At 41.0% G+C, this 20,224-nt stretch overlaps 1 protein-coding gene across 1 annotated transcript; it reads right to left on the bottom strand.

The window, feature by feature from the left end:
• Positions 1–466: 466 nt before the first annotated feature.
• On the bottom strand, positions 467–18,503 carry CFAP221 (cilia and flagella associated protein 221). The gene is made up of 24 exons (XM_072342058.1): positions 18,466–18,503; positions 16,486–16,652; positions 15,955–16,055; positions 15,546–15,632; positions 15,352–15,447; positions 14,761–14,861; positions 12,706–12,809; positions 11,951–12,110; positions 11,309–11,432; positions 11,111–11,222; positions 10,793–10,901; positions 10,168–10,255; positions 9,020–9,109; positions 8,060–8,155; positions 7,088–7,178; positions 6,177–6,304; positions 5,990–6,070; positions 5,160–5,267; positions 4,866–5,012; positions 3,309–3,467; positions 2,992–3,086; positions 2,737–2,826; positions 2,422–2,541; positions 467–911 (listed from the first exon to the last, which is right to left on the bottom strand). The coding sequence occupies exons 2-24, from the start codon at positions 16,604–16,606 to the stop codon at positions 788–790; spliced, it is 2,532 nt and encodes an 843-aa protein (XP_072198159.1). The 5' UTR covers positions 16,607–16,652; positions 18,466–18,503; the 3' UTR covers positions 467–787.
• Between the last annotated feature and the right edge of the window lie 1,721 nt (positions 18,504–20,224).

The following is a 20,224-nucleotide window of genomic DNA, read 5'->3' as shown; positions in this document are numbered from 1 at the left end:
TGTATGCTCCATCCCTTCTAGTACAGATGTATGATTTTTAGAGCAAATAGCCTGAATCGTTCTTCAAAATGAGCCATTAACTGCAGAAAACAACGTTCAGCTTTTAATAATGTTATGTTCAGCTTTTGCCCACAAGAAAGTAGGAGTCATCTCAATTGAAAAGTGATATACTGAGAAATCTGCCCTCCTACAGAATACATCCTGAGCATCAGAATTCTCTCCTGAAGCTCTGGAGTTCATCACTCCAATCCCCACCCCCTTTTGTCAAGAGACCTGTGCATCCAATCAAACACCTGAACAGCTAACTAAATCCCCTTGGATGTTATCTTTATGGAGAGTAACAGTGTTCAAGTCTTCCCTTTCATTAAGGAACTCAAGTTTATGATTCACAGTCAAGACTGAAGCTTAATAACATACCTACAAAACTCCAAGGATAGGCCCCAACAACAAAAATCTGATGAATTTACTCATTAAGGCTTCTCAAATTTTATTTAAAACCAATGAGTTATAGATCAATTACCAAACTGTTTACAAGGTAATACTGTGCTTTTTCTGATCATTCACTAAAAAAATGAAGCAGGCACACAGCTGAGGGTTGTCATAGGAGCAGTTGCTGTGTTTGAGGAAGTGATCACACAGTTCTTGGCAGAAGTAACATTGCTGGTGGTTCTCTTTGCATAAGAAGTTACTCAACCCACTGAACATAAGTAGATATAACTGTGACACAGAGGGCCTTGCATGTTCACAGGATAAATTGTACCAAACCACAGACTCCATAAAATTATCCTTATTCAAGAATAAGGGCTTTATTTAGTGCTTTCATCTTCATCTTCTCCATGTGTTTTTGAATCCTTTCTCCGAGTCCACTTTCTTGGGGTTGAAAACATCCATCAGGATGTTTGTGTGGGTCTCTGCAAGAAGTTTAAAAGATTATTTGTATTTATAATAGCCAGGGAAGCTACTCAGCAATGTGGGTAAAAAACACAGGAAGAGACACAATTTTCTCTTTTTTTGTATTTAATATTGACCACAGGCTGTTTACCATTACTTACACAGAATGACAAAGGGAGTCAAACTATGAAAAAAAGCATTCACTCCTAATTTTTCTAACTGGCCAAATAAACCATCTGATAAATAAACACAAGCTAAGTTCAGTTTCTGTGTTTTTTTCCTATGAAGAAGCATATTGCAATGGCCAAAACAAGAAAATTCACAAGGAAAAACTTATTTGCCTTAAGGATAAAGCATGGAAACTACTGTGGTGGAGCAGTAAGGTATCCTCCAGTGAAACACCACCCCATCAGTAACAATGAAGAACCCTCCAGTGACAAAAGAAAGGACTCGGACTTCACTGCTAACATTTTGGTGCATGTCTTATTAGACTGTGGAGAAAAAGGTGATTCTTTTGTTACATAGACTATATCGAATCCCCACTTTCTGGCAAGCAAAATGTCATAAAATGCAAAAAGCAGTAGGATCAGACATGTTTTTATAGCTAACTATTTTCAATCAGTGCTGAAGTAATCGCAATACAGCAATCGGTTCTCTGTCAGAGATCTCACATTCAGCACTGTTTTAAAGTTTAATGGCTGACAGTTGCAGAAAATCTGAATGTCAGTCATTCCCCCTGAAATTAAAGAAAAATGAGACTTTGAAATCTCTTGGTGAGAACTCTCAGTTTCAATCACGTACATCCTGACTAGGTAGGCATCTAAATCTAAGCACTGTCATGACCACTTCAAGGAGACTGCATCTGTTGGATGGAAACATCAGTTCCACAAAAACACAAAGTACCAAGCTCCATCTCAGCAGCTTTTCCTGTGTTCCTCTGAAATCATTTCACCTATACTGCCTACTACTCAAGTCCACTGGCCCCCAGTGTTCCACTTCCCAGCTGATGTGCCTCCTCGCATCCTTCCTGTAACATCACATACCCCCAAGTTGCACATAGTGCACCTACTTCTGCTTCCAGCCCCACAGAACTGCTGGGCAGCCTCGTACACTGTTCTAAAACCACTGTGGTAAAAATCAACTCCCTTAAAGATCCTCTTTTTCTCAGCTTTCCTAATCCTCAAGATTTCTGTGCTGAACTACAAACTGAGTACATCAGCCTGACAGCACTGGAGGCAGCTGGCAGAATTTGTCCCTGTGAGAGGTTAGTTTCATGATAAAACTGAGGTTAGAGAGACATCCAGGCTGGTGTGTCATTATAATATCTATTTTCATAAGTCCAATTCAGAGATCATATTTACAATGCAAAGTGTAATATAGGAGTCTTCCTGTTTGCTCAAAGTGCCAGATCTGCATCCCACTCAGTGATGGAGCCCCTACAGCACCTCAATATGATTTTCTCCATAGTTCTGAAGGAGATGGGTTCAGAGTCCTTCCCATCCCTCTTCTCTAATTTCAAACTCTACTTACCTTTCTTCTTTTGCCGATTTTATTTTGCCTTCTTCTGAGAGCATCTGCTCAATTTGTGGAAACTCAGCACTCAGCATCTCTGGAGTAAGAAGCACTTCAAATTCAGTTTCATCCATCCCACTAAAACCATTAAATATGAAGAACAATCAGTACTTAAAACCATTATTTTTTTTAGACAACAAAACCAAAAATATGCCTTATTCCAGACAGATTTTGTGCTTTTGCCTTTAATAATCTCTCAGAAAATGTTAAGGCACATCCACACAAGCAATTAAGACAATAGATCACATTGAACATAAAAGAGGAGAAACTTACAGGTCAATTATATTCTCTTTGTCTCTCTTGGGCAAGCTATACAGTACTGGTGGTACATCTCTTGGAAGCATATCTAAATTGTACGGATCCCTGTGATGGAAATGGTATTTAAGATGATCATCCATTCTGGATTGCTGAGCAGCAAGCAAGTCAACCCATAGCCCCACTTTTACCTGTGGGACTGGTCACCAGTCACGTAGTTTCAAGAAACAGAAATGCAGATGAGAGGCCATGTCTAGTCAGTGTTTTTCTTACCTAGATGTTATACTTGTTGATATGGGAGTGTCAGGAAAGGTCGAATACACCACTGGTGAGAATTGTCTCCAGTCCATTACTCCATGAATCACTTCCTGAAATTATAAGTGCTACAGCAATCAGACTTCTAGCACATAATGCAGAGGGAAGAAAAGCTCGCAGGACAGAGCATCTACTTCTTGGTTGAGAAACAAATCAGAAAGAGCAGAGAAACACTCGAAGATGATTAAAGTCTAATAACAAATTATTCTGATCCATGCACTGATTATTCAGGTGAGCACAATTTTTACTCATACAATAAAATATAAAGGACATACCTCATGATGCAGAAACTTCTTTTGTGTAATTGGAATACTGGATCCTTTGGGACATTCCTTGGTAAAGGTATATTTTGGATGAGGACAAAGATGATATTCAATATTTGTTTCACAGTAAGCTAGAGGAAGTAGAAGTGGAAATAATCCTGGAGTGGGGTTCTAAAAACAGAAGAAATTATTACTTCAAAGACAAATATATATATACAAACATATATATATATACACACACACGTATATATATAAGCACAACAAAAATTAAACTGATGAAAATTCAGGTCTTGCATTAATATAGTCTTCCTAAACTCACTTATTCTCATTATGATTTTTTGGTTCAGTGCAATCCTTTGATCTCTTGTCTTCCCTGCACCACAGACTCAATCTGCCTGTTTATTTGTGTTCTGCTGTCCAAAATCCAACAATTTATTTTACTCCCAAATCTAATGCTGGTTCTCTGAACAGTTCAGAATCCAAGGGAGGAAACTGGCCGTGCTGTAGCGGAAGTCTGTGAACATTTTATCGACTATTTCACTGCACTAGCATCTGTTTCTGCATTCAGTTCAGTGCTGGGTAGCATGGGGTCAGGCCCAGCTCTTACACCAACACAACAAAGGGCTGAGGGATGCACAGCGGATCTCATCAGTAAGTCCACTGGAGTCTTGGCAGAGGGAACAAGTTATACGTGTTATGCCAAGACCACCAGACTAGCACACTTGGCTCTGGGCCATTTTAGCTAAATAACACTGAAAGACTGAGACACCCAATTCAGGCACAGCGCCATGCTGGCATGGAGATGCTGCCTGTACCCATGCACAGCATTTCACTGAGCCAATACAGCTGTCTCTGCCTTCTCGCAGTCTCCTAGGGACCCTCAAGGCTGTGCTGCAATGTGTGGAAAATACCTTCTGCAGTTGGTGCCAAGTAATACAATCTACATGAAAAGTAAGTAACAAGAAAATCCTCCCACACACCTGGCTCTGAGTTTTTGCATCTCTGTGCGTACTAATTGGAAATGTGGCTTTGGTATGCTATGAAAACTACTGGAAACTAAGGCAGCAGGATGCAATGTGAGCAAACCACCTACCTTCCCTTTTCTCAGTCTACTCAAGGACAAGGCAGAAGCACAGTATCCAGACTGTGTCTGTCCCACTAACTTGGGCAAGAGCAAGAGGTTATAGAAGGACTGAGATGCCAAGATTATGGCTTCTTTTCTGATGTGCATATTAGGAAGAAAAATGGGGAAGGGAAAGGCCCCAATGTGTACTGAGGAATCCTGGGATCAGTGAAAATTTATGAGGGCAATGAACTGGTCCAATGCTCCATAAGGTAATTCCGTATTACCACCCTCCCTCCTAAACTTATCCAAATCCCACCCCAAAATGAAATGATGTCACTGTGGGATGAGTGCTGTGGTTCCCACCTACCAGGGCTTGCACCATGAGAGATTACTCACACTGGCAGGTAGTTTTAAATACATACCAACCTGTGTAAGAGAACTGACCACTAATAAACACCCTTTCACCTTTTTTCACCACTTTGTGGAAGTCAACTTCTACTTACAAAAATGCGAAGAGGGCTGCTCTCTGTAGGGTAGACTAAAGCTTGAGGAGGAACCAATTTTAAAAGGCTGATATCTCTTCCTGCTACTTCTTCAGATGACGGCTCGTAATAGTCCTTAGGAGAAGCAACCACTTGATTCAACTCATCCTTGAAAAACACAGACATCAGAGGTTTTCAGAGCATATGGAGTCTTTTGTTATAAAATGTTGTAACAAAATGTATCAAGCAATAGTAGAAACATACAAGTGGGAATGACTTCAGCGAGGAAAGTTTGTATTACAAATGATTTGTTACCTGGGCTCCCTGTCTCAGAGCTTGGTGAAGTTTCTGAGTTCTGTAACTTCCAGCTGGACGGTATGCACGAAATGGCTGAAACTTTATAATGCTGATGTGTTGAGGAACCTAAGCACAAGCAAGAGAAATACGCTGCAGGAGATGACAATAATCACTTTTGATAAACTCATAGATGGAATGGAACTTCCCAGCTTTATCACAGACACATCACACATCTGTGAGAAAAGATATTCAGATTGCCATTCTACTAGCAGAATATGAGCAACATTTTGAGAAGCCATACTTTACCAGGGCAAGCTGAATGAGTGCATAAAGAAACATTTATTTTCTATGAAAGACTGTGAGATTAGTATTTTTGTGATCAAATATACTGAACTTAATGGGGGTAGAGAAAAGCTCTATTAAGCAATATAATCTCTATCCAGGAACTAAGAACTGTACCCAAAATGAACAGACAATCTCAATCAGTTTTTAAAAGGAAGGACACTTTTATAATGGATGGTATTTTTGATCTCTGAAATCAAAGGAAAGTCTACGTGTCATAGAAGGTTTGCAGCATCCTCATTCATAGATGCATCTTATTGCCTGAGATACAATAATTTCAGCTGAAGTCATTCATCTATGCCTGGAGAGAGCTGTGCTGACTGCGAGCTTGTTACTCATGGAAATAGTTAGATTTGTTCTTTAAAAAAAAAAAAAGTGTGCTAATAGCACAGCCCTTTTAAGGCAACTTTTTTACTGGGCTGCACACTGAAGCCATTGAATCAGGTAGAAAACACATCTATAATTGGACTGGTGCAAGAGAGAAACAGGGAGCTGTACTGACTCACCTTCAAGCTGTAAAAGGGAAGAAAGCGTTTCATTTTCATCTTTATAGGTTTGACAGGGACTGGGCCACGGGCATCAGGATCCTGGAAGAATACAGTATTTTAAACCCCTTAAGTTGGTGGACATTTTGTTTTGCATGTCATCAACAAGATTTTGAGTAGTGGCCACCATTTTGGTTACCATACCTACCAAATCATGGCATAATTTGAGGGAACCACGTAAGGGGAATTGAGAAGGTAACATTCGATCTTCGGATATGCTGGAAGAAATGCCTTTGGATTCTTCACTTTTCTCTGTTCGGCTGAAACTCCCCTTTTCTGTCAAGGATGGAAGGCAAATATTAAGATTCTGTGATAGGATTCAATATACTGCTTCAGAAATAGAAACAAGACACAAAACATATTTAAGATCTTCCTAACGCAAGGCATGTTGATTCATTTTAATACAAAAAGCAAGGTAATCTTTCCTAAAGTCCATCTATAAGATAGTGTGCACAAAACCTTCAACTAACAAACAGATCTTATTTCCTCCTTTCAAGAAGGACATTACAGCTCAACCATTCAAGTAAGGTGCTCTATCTATTTTCACTAAACAAGGCACAGCCAAGTCAGAACACCTCTATTACATTATCTGCCATTAAATCTTCTGCTCCAAGCACCCCTGCAACTGCTGCACATGGGGAATTAAAGAGCGCCTGTTTGCAGAGGTGGAAGGGCTGACATGGAAAGGTGTTCCAACAGCTGTTACACAGCGCATGAATGGGACATGAAGTAATTAACACAAATTCTCTTCAGTCTCCACTATTACCAACTGTGGCTGCTCTATTATTAAACGGATAAGTTGCAAGGCTCTTAAAAACAATTTTTTTAAGATATCATAAATAATGTGTATAATATACATGCATAAAAGTATGTCTTTTTACAACAGCCATTTTTCCACTGTGTCACACAACTTTTTTTTGCTTGAAGGCCCCTTTGTAGGGACTATTTATGTATATAGACATCAGCATCTATTTGATGCACCCGGCCTACCATGGCTTAACACAAATCATCAACAATTCATTGTCAATCTACCTATCAACAACTACTTCTGCTCCTTACCGGATGTAGAGCCTTCCTTCAAACCTCTGGCTTCCCTTGTTAGCCCACGGAGCAGAAGCAGTAAATGATTTAGACGGGACTGGATCACAGTCTGAAGGAATTATTTTAAACTTAACATTAAGCTCAACATCCTAAGACTTACAGTCATAGCAATATACATACATTACAACTGTATACTACAAAGGTCACCCAGACCATCTGTTTCAGAAATCTTGCTACAGTTTTCTGTTCAGGAGGGATAAAATGGAGAAAAATAGCTTTTGAAAGGAACATAACTCCACAGCAACACTACACAAAAGAAACAGACTATACAAACTACCTGGGCCATTTATTTCAAAGATCTTCCTCTTAGTGAAAAAGGCTTTCCTTATAAACAGCCCATACTTCTTTTATTAGAATTTATGTCCAGTGTTTCCTGTGTTCCCACCGTACACCACAGCAAAGAGGCTGGCTCCATCTTCAGCAACCTCCTCAAAGGAGATGAAAGGTGCTGCCCACTCCCATCACATCCCCTCTTCAGGCTGAGTAAGTCCAGTTACCTCAGTGTCTCCCCACTATTCAGACTCCAGCCACCTTGGCAGCCTTACACTGAACTGCATCCATTTTACTGATATATTTTTTTATACCGGGGTCCCAAAACTAGGCATTGTATTCTGTGTGCATCTTGAAGTCTTCTCTTCTTGTTCAGGAGGTATTTTTTACTTAAAATAAATAAATAAAAATCTAAATGCTTCTACACTTACTTAGTATTGATAGTTGTTTTTTTCTTACAAAATTAAAAAAAAAATAATTAACCAACAGCTAAAGACAATATTCACTTCAGATCCTTATTTTCTGGTGAAGCAGAGACTACCAACAAGCCATCAAATCCCTAGCTAGATATAAAGTCTTCTTATGTGCTAGTTTGCACGCTCTTTTGTGCTGTTTCCAAGGCACTATGCTATCACACTACATTCTAGTTGTTCACATTACCTCATATGCTGCTTGTTGGAATTTCCTCAACACCCTGCTTCTGTTTGCCCAAGGATCATTACAGAGCAAGTCAAACGTGGGATGGACATTTGGATGCTGCATGGTATTTAAAAGGGGAAAAAAAGAACCATTTTAAAACTAGACAAGGGGTGGATTTCTTCCATCCTTGGCCAGAATCCCTACCTTATCTTCTAATACTGAAATTAAGTTAAGCAAAAAAGTTCCATCAAATTACTTCATTCCAAGCTTGTCACACTATTCACATTTAAGCAGGATTCTTCACTGTAGGTCTTAAAGGGAATTAATTAACTAAGTAATGTAGTATGTTCTGCATTCACGCATAAAGGACAGCCACATACTAAGACTGAAATCCAATATGTGGGCAGACAGACAGTAGGAAGAGCAGACAAGGTCTCCAGTAGGTACACACTTCACCCTGCACAAATGTGCAGTTGGATCAGATGTAAGAGCTCAGAATGAAGGCCCAGCAAATTCAGCACTTCTCTCTAATAATAGCTTGGAATCTAAACTTACAGGAGGGTGAAAGATCAGGGTAAAACTAGAATGACAATTGACCAGAATAACCTCACAAAATTACCTCTTGCTTTGGACATACTTGAGACAGAGGTGACATCTACATTTAACACCTTGAATTGTCTGAATGCTCTCTGAACATAAGTCAATCTCTTTCTCAGTGCATTAATCTCTTCAGATTCAGATTAGGAAGGTGCTCAGAACTGCACACCACCCCACGCCACACTTGCATTAGTGTCTCTCACATTAGAAGATCAGAGCAAGAGGATTAGTTGTGCACGCAGCTCACTGCTGGCTTTACTGCAGTAAAATGGGGAATAGGACGTTGATTCAGAAATGGCCATATTAGGAGGAAAAGGAATCTGTGACAAATATTTACAGCTGTATTTTTTAAGCTTAGCCAGTGATAAAAGCATGGAAACAAACCTGCTCAACAAGCCGGAAAATACGTCTGGAAGAAACCTCTACTTTGTTCCTTTGAAACTCCTTTTCTATGATAGGATCTCCTCTTTGAATCTGATTTGTCACCAGGAAGAACAATCTCATTAGAGCTAAGCATTCAGTGACTTTTTTTCCTCATTTACAATTAACAGACACTCACAATGTAACAAGTACTTCACGAAACAGACTTCACAGAACACTCCCTTTCAGCGAGTGATTATTACAACCCTGTAGAAGGTTAAATAATGTTCTTTTAGAACCAAGAGATACCCCCACACACTACAACTAACAGATAAGCATGCAAACGTTTCTAAACAAGGTGATTATACATCTAATTCAATGATACAACGAGCTCACATTCTAGATTGTGGGTTTCTTTGTTTACCTATTTCCTCCTTTGCCATTATTAAAAATACTGTTTGAATTTATTCATGCTTAATTCAGTGTATAAACAAAGTCTTGACCCTGTCTATAAATAATTTTACTGCCATAAACAGTGCCATGGAACTCAGTGGGAATCAGAAGCTACATGTATGTCTAGAGGGCAAGATAGGAGGGACAAGCCCCACCAGTCCCTGAGGGCTCCGCCATATGTGGACAAATATTGTCTGTCACTACCTACTGTTGCTGTCACCTCCACAGAAGACAGACTGCAGACTGGGGTGACTGGAAGTAATTAAAAGGCCATGAGATGAATGTGTAGCAGAAAAACATGCTGAATTATCTTCCTAGGGTACTGCACAAGAGTACTGACTGGGTTTAGCCCTTCAATAGTGAGTCATTCAGAAAGGTACAGCATAAACAGAAGGCTGGCTGCATCCACAGCAAGCTGCAAGGCTGCACTGTGATGCAGCTAGATGGAAACCTACCAGGTTGAGCAAATATCTAGTTACATTTCCATTAGTAACTTAACCTTCTCTCTGTCCACCTCCAAAACAAAACACTTATCTCAGTAACACTTATACAAAAAAATAATAAAGATACAAATGCATGAGGAAATTCAACTAGCACGGGTTTGTATCAGTTTATTAAGAAAAACTGAAGATGTAGGGAGCATAATACAATTCACTAGTGCAGTGCACGCAGTCTGAAAGTACGAGTTTAATTTTGAATTTGCAGAAAAACAGACTAACCTTATATTGCTCTTCTTCCCTCTGTCGATTTTCAATAACCTCTCTTCTAAATTCTGCAGAGACTGGATCTTTGCCTTTACGAACCTGCCTGCATATCCAGTGGAAGCACGAAAACTGTTTTACTATAACATACTGTTTGTTTTATTTGACATTTTAAAAGGCTGACTGTCTTATTCCTAAGTTGTTTAGGGGGGTCTGTAGTATTCAGCAAAAGAGCAGCACTGACAGCAAATTAAACCCCAGCATGCTTATGCACGAGTATGAAATTTGCTTTCCACCTTTTGATGTGCAGTTTCATTCATACCGTTACATATTTTAGCCTTGACTTACTGACAACCATAACAAAATCTCCCTTTACCTCTAAGGGCACAAAGCAGGATGGGATGTGTGAGGTTAGATGAACAAGGTTTTCAGGAAGTTTCTGAATGCAACTGTAATACAATTAAAGGTCTCACTGGGTACACTCGTGTTGCTCTTAAGCAGGAGGGATGAAAAGTAAAACAGTCAAACTGTAAAGCAAGTCTATTAGGACACAAAATGGCAGCATTACACCCCAGTGCATATTGCATACATCATTCACGGAGGCCTTAGTCAAGCAAATCTCAGTGTTTTAATTAACACTTACCACTTGAGATTATTTGCTTCCTCTTCCTTCAGGTTTTGTTTGACTTTCAGCTCATACAGAGCTTCCTTCATCTGCCTTGTTTTTATGCCTTCATTGCCTTGGCAAAGGACTGCAAGAATATCAGAAAGTCGCAAACTAGATTGAATTTTTAATTGGGAAATAACACCCATGGTGATAACTGAGCTCCTTGATACACAGGCTACTCCAGCTGAAGTGAATTTCTTACAGAAATAACAATCACAACCTCAACAGTTCTAAAGCAAATCCTCTGTACAGAAACACCGATAAGACTGAGCTTATGCTGCTCAACTATGTTACCTTCTTTCAAGCTCTTAATCTTCAGTTTGCCTGGCTCCTGATTCAAAACAGTAGCTACAGCATGTGGATTTGACAAGTCTGTGGGGAATTTCAGGTTCTGGTATTCAATTTCCTAAGAAATATAAATTAATAGGAAGAAACAGAAACAAGAAAGATTTTCAGCCCAGGAAAAAACTTGCACCTATTATCTCTTCACACCTTTATATTTTGAATAGCCTTGGACCGTGGTAGGCCGAGTTTGTCTCTTCTCCACACCAGTGATTTTCCAACAGACATTGTTTTTTTCTCTGGACGCATTGGTTGTTTTTCAAATTGTTCTTTTCTAGGCAGCAGAAGGAAAAACATTGCTCTTCTAAGTACTCTGTAAATGACATCTAATCTTATTACATGTAATATACGTATATCCCTTCTAGATATAAAAGGGCACTGGAAGTACTTTCCCAAACAAGTGGAATCAAACTTCCTAACCTTGCTAATTTCACAGTTCTCCAAAAAAATCAGGTGGAACTCAAAAGACCTAATTGCTCAAAAAACTTTATCTTGCAAGGCTGCAGCAGTAAGAATAACATAGATCAGGCATAATAAGCTTCAACACTTCTTAAAGGATATTTAACTTATATTGCAACAGTTTGAGTTCACACAGAGGAAGTGCATGTTGAGTGAATGATGCAAGTAAGCAGGTAGAAGCATTAACACTTGTTAACATTAACTCCTTAATGATATCAGTACGTTTTAAGTCAACACAGATACATATTCCTCAAATGATCATAGCAAAATGGCGTTAAATCCTATTACATGGTATCTTTCAGAACTGGGCAAAGAGCAGTCAGCCACACATACATTTGACTCAGATGGGGTGTCGATGTTCCTGTGAACACACAAACATAGGGTTTTGAGTGGAACTGTGAAATCATTAACTGCATTTTCATTTGTGCTGTTCCATACTCAAGGGGGGAATATTTCACAGTTACTTCCTTTTTCCCATTTCCTGGAATGATTCCTGTGATTAGAGAAGAAAAACAGTAAGAGTTCATCTAACATGAGCCCACTTAAGTATGCTCAGATGAATTCTGCACTACACTTGCAAAACAATAGTACCGTTGATGGCAGTAGGCCTGGAAGATATTTCAGGTCTCAAAGTGTCTTTCCAGTACTACCAGTTAGCTTAAAACCACCACCCCTTGTTCTTCCTTGATATACTTTGTAAAACATACAATCAGAAAGAATCTTATTCTGAAGGAATGACCGAAACCAAAGCAGTAGTTCACCTCTGTGAACCACACATCTGATAGAGTACAAATGCTGCTTCTGAAGAGGGATGACACAACCAAAAAAAAAAGTCAGAAAACTTAAAATATTCAGAGATCACATCAAAGTTGCCATAACTGCAGGCAAGATTCTATTCTCCTAAGGTCCTAATATCAGGTTATATATTGTTATATAATATAATTATATGTTATACTGATATATTAATATTAGTACATTAACTAAAATGTTAACAGCTTAGCAGTCAGCATGGACAGGAACAGTGATGTTTAACACTTTGACAGCTTATCATCAGTAATTTCAAATAACTTTAAATAAGTGCAAGCTACCAGATATTGGTTGGACGGTGAACGCTCTGTGAGGCTGAATAAAATCAATGTGGAATTGAAAGTCTATTGGGCAGCTGCACTGTAGCGGGATAACATACTCCTTACTGAAAAGAGAATAACAAAGAAATAACAGTTAAACTACAGTTGACATACACCTTGAGATACTTGCTAGGTGTTCTGCATCTTGATTTACTTCCTCAGACCCACACAGAAACTCATTACATGAAAATTAATACAATTTACTTTCCAGAAGTTATCTTTGTGTATGCTAACATTCTTGTACACTGCAATATCTAGTTAGTGCAAACAATCCAAACTGGAGCCATGATAAGTACAGAACCAGAAATCAGTCTCATCCCATAGCCCTGCTTGTGGACTCTGTGCAGTCTTCAAGAGGGTTGAATACTCCAGTACAGCAGAACGACTGGACCACCCCAGAAATAATCACACTAAGGCCTCGTTTTCATGAAAGCCTTTTATATTTCACAGTGGTTGTGTGAGGCGTATTCCCACATATCTTATCAAGCTGCTTTGCTTTCATGTGTCTGTTTTTAAGTATCAAACAGAAACACAAAAACATTGTTCTAATGCCATCCATCAACCTAGGAACCAAGTCCATTTTTTACCCAGGCTTATTCCTGTTTTTTGTAAACTGCTTGAAATCCTGCCCTACTGATTAGCAAAGAATGCATGTTATACACAGTGTTCCTTTGTAAAGTGCATTTTGAAATGGCTAGGGAAATAAACAATAATAGCAAGGTCTTTTTTCTCTGCCTTAATATAACCCTTTTGGGAAGATGTAACAGTAGACTGGGAAAGCAATTTGTTTTAAGGTGTAGTGCAGCTTCTACAGTAACCAAAGTGCCTTAAAAACATGGCAACCATTCTGTTTGTTGCCTAATGGATGTTCTGTGCCTAAAGAGAAAGCTGTGTGGTAGAGCATAGGACTTATCCTACACTTCTGGATGTAAAAGGGATCATTTCTGTTGGTATCAGTGGTCACAGTCCCAGGGATTCTTGTAACAATCAGAAAGATCAGCACAGTGGAGTGGTGACACAGTAGGCATAACAACAGAGAGACTAGCAGAATGGAAAAGCGTTACAAAGAAAAAGGAAAAGTACTCACCTACATCTGAAGATCAAGGCTCCCCAAGGGAGGCATCTCCAAAACCTTTCCACAGCCTCAGTCAGCCCTTAAATGAGGTGTGAGAGAGGTGGAGCCAAGCTCCAACCCTTCCAGCAACACAGGTGAATTGCTTTCACCTGTGCTCTCTGGGCTGACCACATTCTTTCCCCAGGTGCTCAATCAGTGGTTCAGGCTGTGACTCTATAGTTACCATACAATTCTGTACAGTAACAGGTATCTCACACAGCTTTACATTAGTACAAATCAGCATACTTTTAAACACAGCACAACTAGACACTAATCAACTGATTCTCCTTTCTCCTTTTCCCCTTTCCAGCTTCTGTCAACAATTACTACTTATTTGCTCATGAGAGCAGTCAGTGTCATGTCTACCAAAGAGACAGAATAAGATGAAGTCTATGCTAGCAGAAGATCACACTAAGTATTTTCAAATAGAAGAAGCAAATCTAATGACTGACTGATCTTTGGACTGAGGTTAGCTATTTGCTATCATTGAATTACAATTAGAATTACTAGCTCATACTTTAATTTCCAGAACTATTCTTCTTGATAAGGAAGATCTGTCCTTTTTAGGGTTTACTAGTGCTAAAAAGATATAGTACTTGGAAGTGTACAGATTATAGACAACAGTTATATTGCTTCACCATATGATGAATGGAGTGAATCAGCACCAATGTAGGCTAGCTAAGCCTCGTTTCAACTATGTGCATGTTTAGTTTGTACAGCATCCACTTTCCTGTGAATGTGTGCCTGAAATGGTTCATATACAGAATTGTCTTGCAGTCCAGATAGTAGCTCAATTCCTTAAAGCTTCTAAGACCTTAAGATGTACAAACAAGGGAAAATGAGATTGTTCAGGTTTCATGCACATCCCACAAAAAGCGGACAGACTTCTGTCCTTAACTCACCTCTGACCGACTGATACATCAGACATGTTTATAAATGATGGAAATTCCAACACATTGACAGTAGGGTAAGCATGCACAGGAACAACTAACGTATCTTCTCCCTGCAAAATAAAAAAAGGGGGGGGGGGGGGGGGGGGGGGTGAATATTTGTTTATTGTAATGAAGAAACGTTATGCCAAGTAAAAGTTTCTGCCATAGCTGATAGGTAAGTGAGCACAGAGTACATTCAATATCATCTCTGTGGCTGCTTAGGATCTTAATATTCTGCTTGCTTGTAGTATCCATCTGTTTTATCATACTTTCAGTAGCTATTTAAAGCACCTCCAGTCCTTCTCTGCTAAGACACTGCATCAGTATGGCATAAAGTCTGGGCAAAAATAATACAGAATAATGAGTATTTTGTATCCACAGCTCTGGGATATTTATGGAGAAAAAAAGAAAATAGATCCTTAAACCCAAATCCTGACTCACTGGAAATAAAACCCATGCAGTTTTAGGTGATGAACTGTACCTTTATTGTAATCATCAAGTTCAAATAGTCCCTTCACTCCATTAGAACTTCAGGTATATTTTCTTATAATAAATCCTCACCTGGCAGTGAATTCGGATGCAGTCATAGTAATAACGCCACTCATCAGGACAAAAATCAACTGTAAGCACGTATGACAAGCCAGGGACAAGTCGATGCTAGAAAGTGACCCAAAATAAGATAGAAGACATGTAAAAGCTGCAAACAGAAACAGTGCTGCCAGCATACAGCCACGTGAAGGCTTTCTGACACTTACTGTTTTGCTGTATTTGATCAGAAAATACTTTGTCTGGGGTGGTATAATGTGAGGGTTTATTACATTGCCAGAAATGTTTATCAGCTTCTGTAAAACAAAAATATACCCAAACGATGTTACAATATAAGAGATCAACTGAGATAGCCAACTTAAAGCATGAATCCTTTATCCATGATTTGCAAGTCACATGCCGCTCTAACACGCAGTCACATGAAAAAAAGAAGTAAAATAGAGACCCCAAAGGAGAGTGGTGTGTACAGCATGGTACTGGTTACCACAGAGCCACTGATTCTAGAAGTGCTGCCTTTTAGAGTGCTCACAGAGCAAATGGCCTCATGACCACAAGCCGTCTACTCAACTTCTCTTATCCTTTTATAAGCCCCAAGAGGATTCCTGCCCTGAGACTTACCAGTGTCTGCTGGTGATGTTTTCCAACTTCATACCCTCCATAGTGTAATACAGCAGGCTCCGCCTGTATAACATTGCTCTTCTTACGTTCTGAATAAACCTCTACAGAGAAAGACAGTAAAGCATGGGGAATAAGCAACCAACTAACACACAAACATTGACTGACACATTTAGCAATTGAACTCAATGTATTGTATAGAGAAAAATGAAACAGCTTATTTATCTTGGTAAGCAGGCATGACTCTTTAAATGGAGGGTTAAGATGACGTCTACTACCCCAACAGATCCATGATCCTTTCACCACTTTATCTCATGGCATCTGTCTCTTCAATAAGCCACCACAAAACTTTTGGGTCAGCCAAGATAAGTATAGCTGTTATTTTTTTCCTGACTCCCTCTTCCATGATTTGGGCTCTGAGGGAGAGACAGGATGGGAGCCTGGCCTGTGAGTTCAGAAAAATAATCTAATATCCTCAAAGTAACTCCTAGGATTGCTTCAAGGTTGGGGAACAGTGAGAGCACACAAACTTACTTGATTCCAGCAGGTGATTGGGGACAGCACGTCTCTTTTTAGGTTCCTCCACCAGGCCGTCCAGAAGGACGCTGGATATTTTCTTGGAGATTTCTGTGGAGGCTGATTCAAATACATCCATATTGGGACACAGCTGGAATCTGAATGGTACTAAAATTCATCAGCACCTAGGGTCAAAGTAAAGCAACTACTTCAGAAGAAAGCTTGCAGCTAGAAAGTCCATCCCACTGCAGGAGGGAGCATGGCTAAGCTAGGAAAAAAGCAAGTTGTGAAATCAATGACACACTCCAAAACCCCACCACTTTGCTTTAAGTCAAACCTGCAGTCAGAAATGTCTCTACATTTAACACAACCTATTCTGTGTAAGAGTGCTCCAAATACTTGACAAATACTTCAGTTATCTACCTCACTTCTGCACACCATTTCTTAAAGCCTACTCAAAACATTTCACATGCTGCATCCTGCCCTGCAGACCATGAATATTCAGAGGTGGGATTAGCAATACAAGCGTGGCACTGGAACAGGGCAGAACACCTTGGAGCAAGTAAGCTGAGCTTAAGGAAACTTGGTTCATCCCAGCTTCCCAAAGCACATCCCAAGAGGTCTGCTGCAGAGATACCGTGTATGCTAAGGACATGTGTGCAGGATGGGGTGATTCCAGGAGCCTTGATCCCATGGCAAGCTCCAGAATTCCATCTGTTCTAGGGCTTACAAGGAACACTGGCTGTAGGACATTAGAAGGTCCTTCTAATGATCCCACTATGCAAACCGACTTGTGCAGAGATGTTCTTCTAATCTGTCCTCAGTGTTTGGGTTATTAACTTGCTGGTTCATTTTTAATTTTTAAATATTAATGTGAGGGATAAGAAAATTGGCATTTGAATCTTTTGTTTAGATAGCATCAGTTGGGTTATTTGTTTAGTGATGATAACTAAAAAACCAGAAGGCCAAGAATATTATAAATCTTGTTTTAAGTAAGCACAGTTATCAGAACATAAACTTATGTAATGAAAAGAGCAAACATTGTACAATAAGAACACCAGACATTACCCATCCACAAGAAATTATCTTCCCAAATATAGCACACAGTCATTGGTTTTCCTATGAGCAACTGCAGGGAGAGAAGGAGAATCAGAGAATCATAAGGTTTGGAAAAGACTTCTAAGATAAACAAGTCCAAACACTGATCCATCCCCACCATGTCTGCTAACCATGTCCCTCAGCATCATATCTCCACAGTTCCTAAACACCGTCAGGGTTAGTGACTCCACCAACTCCCTGGAGGTGTCCAAGAACCATGGAGATGTGGCACTGAGGGATATGGTCAGCGGGCATGGTGGGCTGGGTGATCCTAGGGGTCATTTCCAACCTTAATGAGTCTATGAACTTATTCAGGATCAGAGGTTCAACAGCTGATTAGGTGCTTGGACAACTCTGCTGGTTATATTATCTACACTACAGCAGTACTTCAAGATCCAGTGCTGCCAAAGTTGAACTGTTAGTACCAAAACTCAAAACCTCGGAGCAATATTACCCTGGTTTTGCTTTGTCACTCTCATGCAGGCTTGAACGGCCCTAAATGGCCCCAATATGTAATTAACACAGGTCAATACAGGTGTGAGGGAAGGAGGGCAGAGGCAAAGCAATGCCCCACACACCTGGATCAGCGCTCCTGAGGGCAGACAGATCCCACACTGCATTCTGCGGGCTCAAGCCTGGCACTTGTCTGTTCTTCTAGTCTGCTTTAGGTTTTCCAGCCAAAAGTTGAGAGGTTTTCCAAGCTCATAACGTCGTTTTGCTTTACAACCTCATGTAATATTAACCAGCAAATAAGACAGAGGCTTAACAACACACACTACCGCTCCCCCGGTCTCACTATTATTTCCCACTCCGCGACCCTGAACACACACTTCCCTCATGCAATAGAAAACCTGCGGGACGAACCGTGCACGAGTACAGTCACCCCGACCCATCACTCACCTCCACGCCGGTTGCCAGGCAACGGGTATCCACACAGGCTGCATCACTTCCGCCCGGCAGGGGGGCACCCGCCTCCATCGGGGACAGCGTGGGGGGGGGGGGGGCGAAACGTCTTTGCACCCTTTGGAACCAAAAATGAGACCTCTCGTTGCAGGGCTCCATCACGTCGGGCTTGTTTGGGTCTTGCAAGAGGACCTATAGAGGAGCAAACAGCGCGCTGACATAGCTTTCTTCCCACGGAAATGCGGTTCGTGTGCGCGGCTCTGTTTGCACGGCCCTAATGGAGTGTAAACCTGAATCCACATCCGCCTCCACGTCGGAGGGGGCCGAGTACAATACAAGGTTACCGGAGAGGCAGCACATAAATGCAAAAGGTGTCAGAAAAGAGGGTTGTTGGCTAACAGAGCTTCCTTGGGATGGTTGAGATAAATAAGGATTGGGAACTGAGATTTAAACAGGTGATTCTCACCTCAGTTTCTTTATCTCCGTTATGGATATCAGATACAAAGGTTTGCACAGGTGACAGTTTCCCAGCTCTTATCTTGCATTCATCTCCTGTCCAGCCCTCAGCCTGCACAGAAGTATAATGCGAGGGTCACCCAATGTTAGGGTGTCCATTCACCTGTCAGCATCTAAACCCAACATCAGCTCCCCAAAACCCCTGGGCAACCACTGCCTGTGTCAGCAAATACCCCCCACCCAGAAGTGCTTCCAGAAGCAAAGCTCCCTCGGTGCCACAAGCACACAAGCAGTGGCTTTCAGGACAGGTTGTGACAATGTGAACAGAATAATACAATACTCTTTTAGCCCAAGGAAGAGGCAGAAATGACTTTGCTCTCATTGAGGTGACGCAGCACTGCCAATGTGGTTTCTGCAGCCTGCTGTAACCGCGCTGCTTGGCTGCCTCTCAGACCCCCCTTTTAACAGCTTGTTTAACCCTTTGACCAATTTCAACCAAAATCCGTGATCAAGCCTCTGCTTGCTTCTTATGCAAAAGTTCCTACAAGTTTAGTGTGGACAGAGGGAAGGAATGCAGAAATATTCGCCCTCTGCAAGGGAAATGCTGAGCATGTGCTAAGTTTTTGTTGTGATGCCTACTGGGCAGCTGCTGGGCAGGACAGCTATAGCTTGGTGCTTCTGGCCCAGTTCCTGCTCTGGGGACACTGAGAGATGAGGGTGGTGTGTAGGAGAAACGAGGAGCATTGCAATTTGACTGCCTTAGGGAGCATGGTAGGCATGAGCAGGAGCTACTGTGGTCAGAGCAGACATGGGAAGGGCACCAAACTCTTTAGGAAGCCCTTATTCCTTCATTATGCTGCTTAGGGGATGGCTTGCTCGATGCAGTGATTGGATTTTCAGTGCACAGTAACAAGCAAGGTATCTCACGGTCACAGTCAATATCTTGGCAGGTAGATCCCATTTAGCGTCCACTTAGGGAGGTGTGGAAGAGCCAGGTCCTCTTGCTCTTTCCCTCATGCCTAACCCCAAACCCTGGCTCACCTCCAGCCCCCCAGCTCCCCCACAGCAACCTCTGCCACCCCTCAACCCCCAGTGCTGAGGGCTGTGTGCTCGCTGTGGGAGGCATGTGCAGAGCTGCCGGCAGCCAGCAGCACAGCCAGCCTGGATCGCATTCCTCAAGCCCTGTTTCCCAGCAGGGAGCTTATTCCAGGGCTGGGTCCTCCCCTGGCTGTGCTCTACATTAATGACTATTTCCCCTTAATAGATTACCTGTGCCATTGTGGAGCTGACATCTTACACT

The sequence above is a fragment of the Excalfactoria chinensis genome, chromosome 7 (genome assembly GCF_039878825.1).
Source record: "Excalfactoria chinensis isolate bCotChi1 chromosome 7, bCotChi1.hap2, whole genome shotgun sequence".
Classification (NCBI taxonomy): Eukaryota; Metazoa; Chordata; class Aves; order Galliformes; family Phasianidae; genus Excalfactoria; species Excalfactoria chinensis.
This window is presented reverse-complemented; position numbering and strand designations above follow the sequence as displayed.

Coding starts and splice junctions, on each gene's coding strand:
- CFAP221 (XM_072342058.1), bottom strand. CDS start 16,606: ATGGATGTATTTGAATCAGCCTCCACAGAAATCTCCAAGAAAATATCC. Junction 15,448..15,545: donor TGATCAAATACAGCAAAACA/GTAAGTGTCAGA, acceptor GTCACTTTCTAG/CATCGACTTGTCCCTGGCTT. Junction 11,223..11,308: donor AGGCTATTCAAAATATAAAG/GTGTGAAGAGAT, acceptor TATATTTCTTAG/GAAATTGAATACCAGAACCT.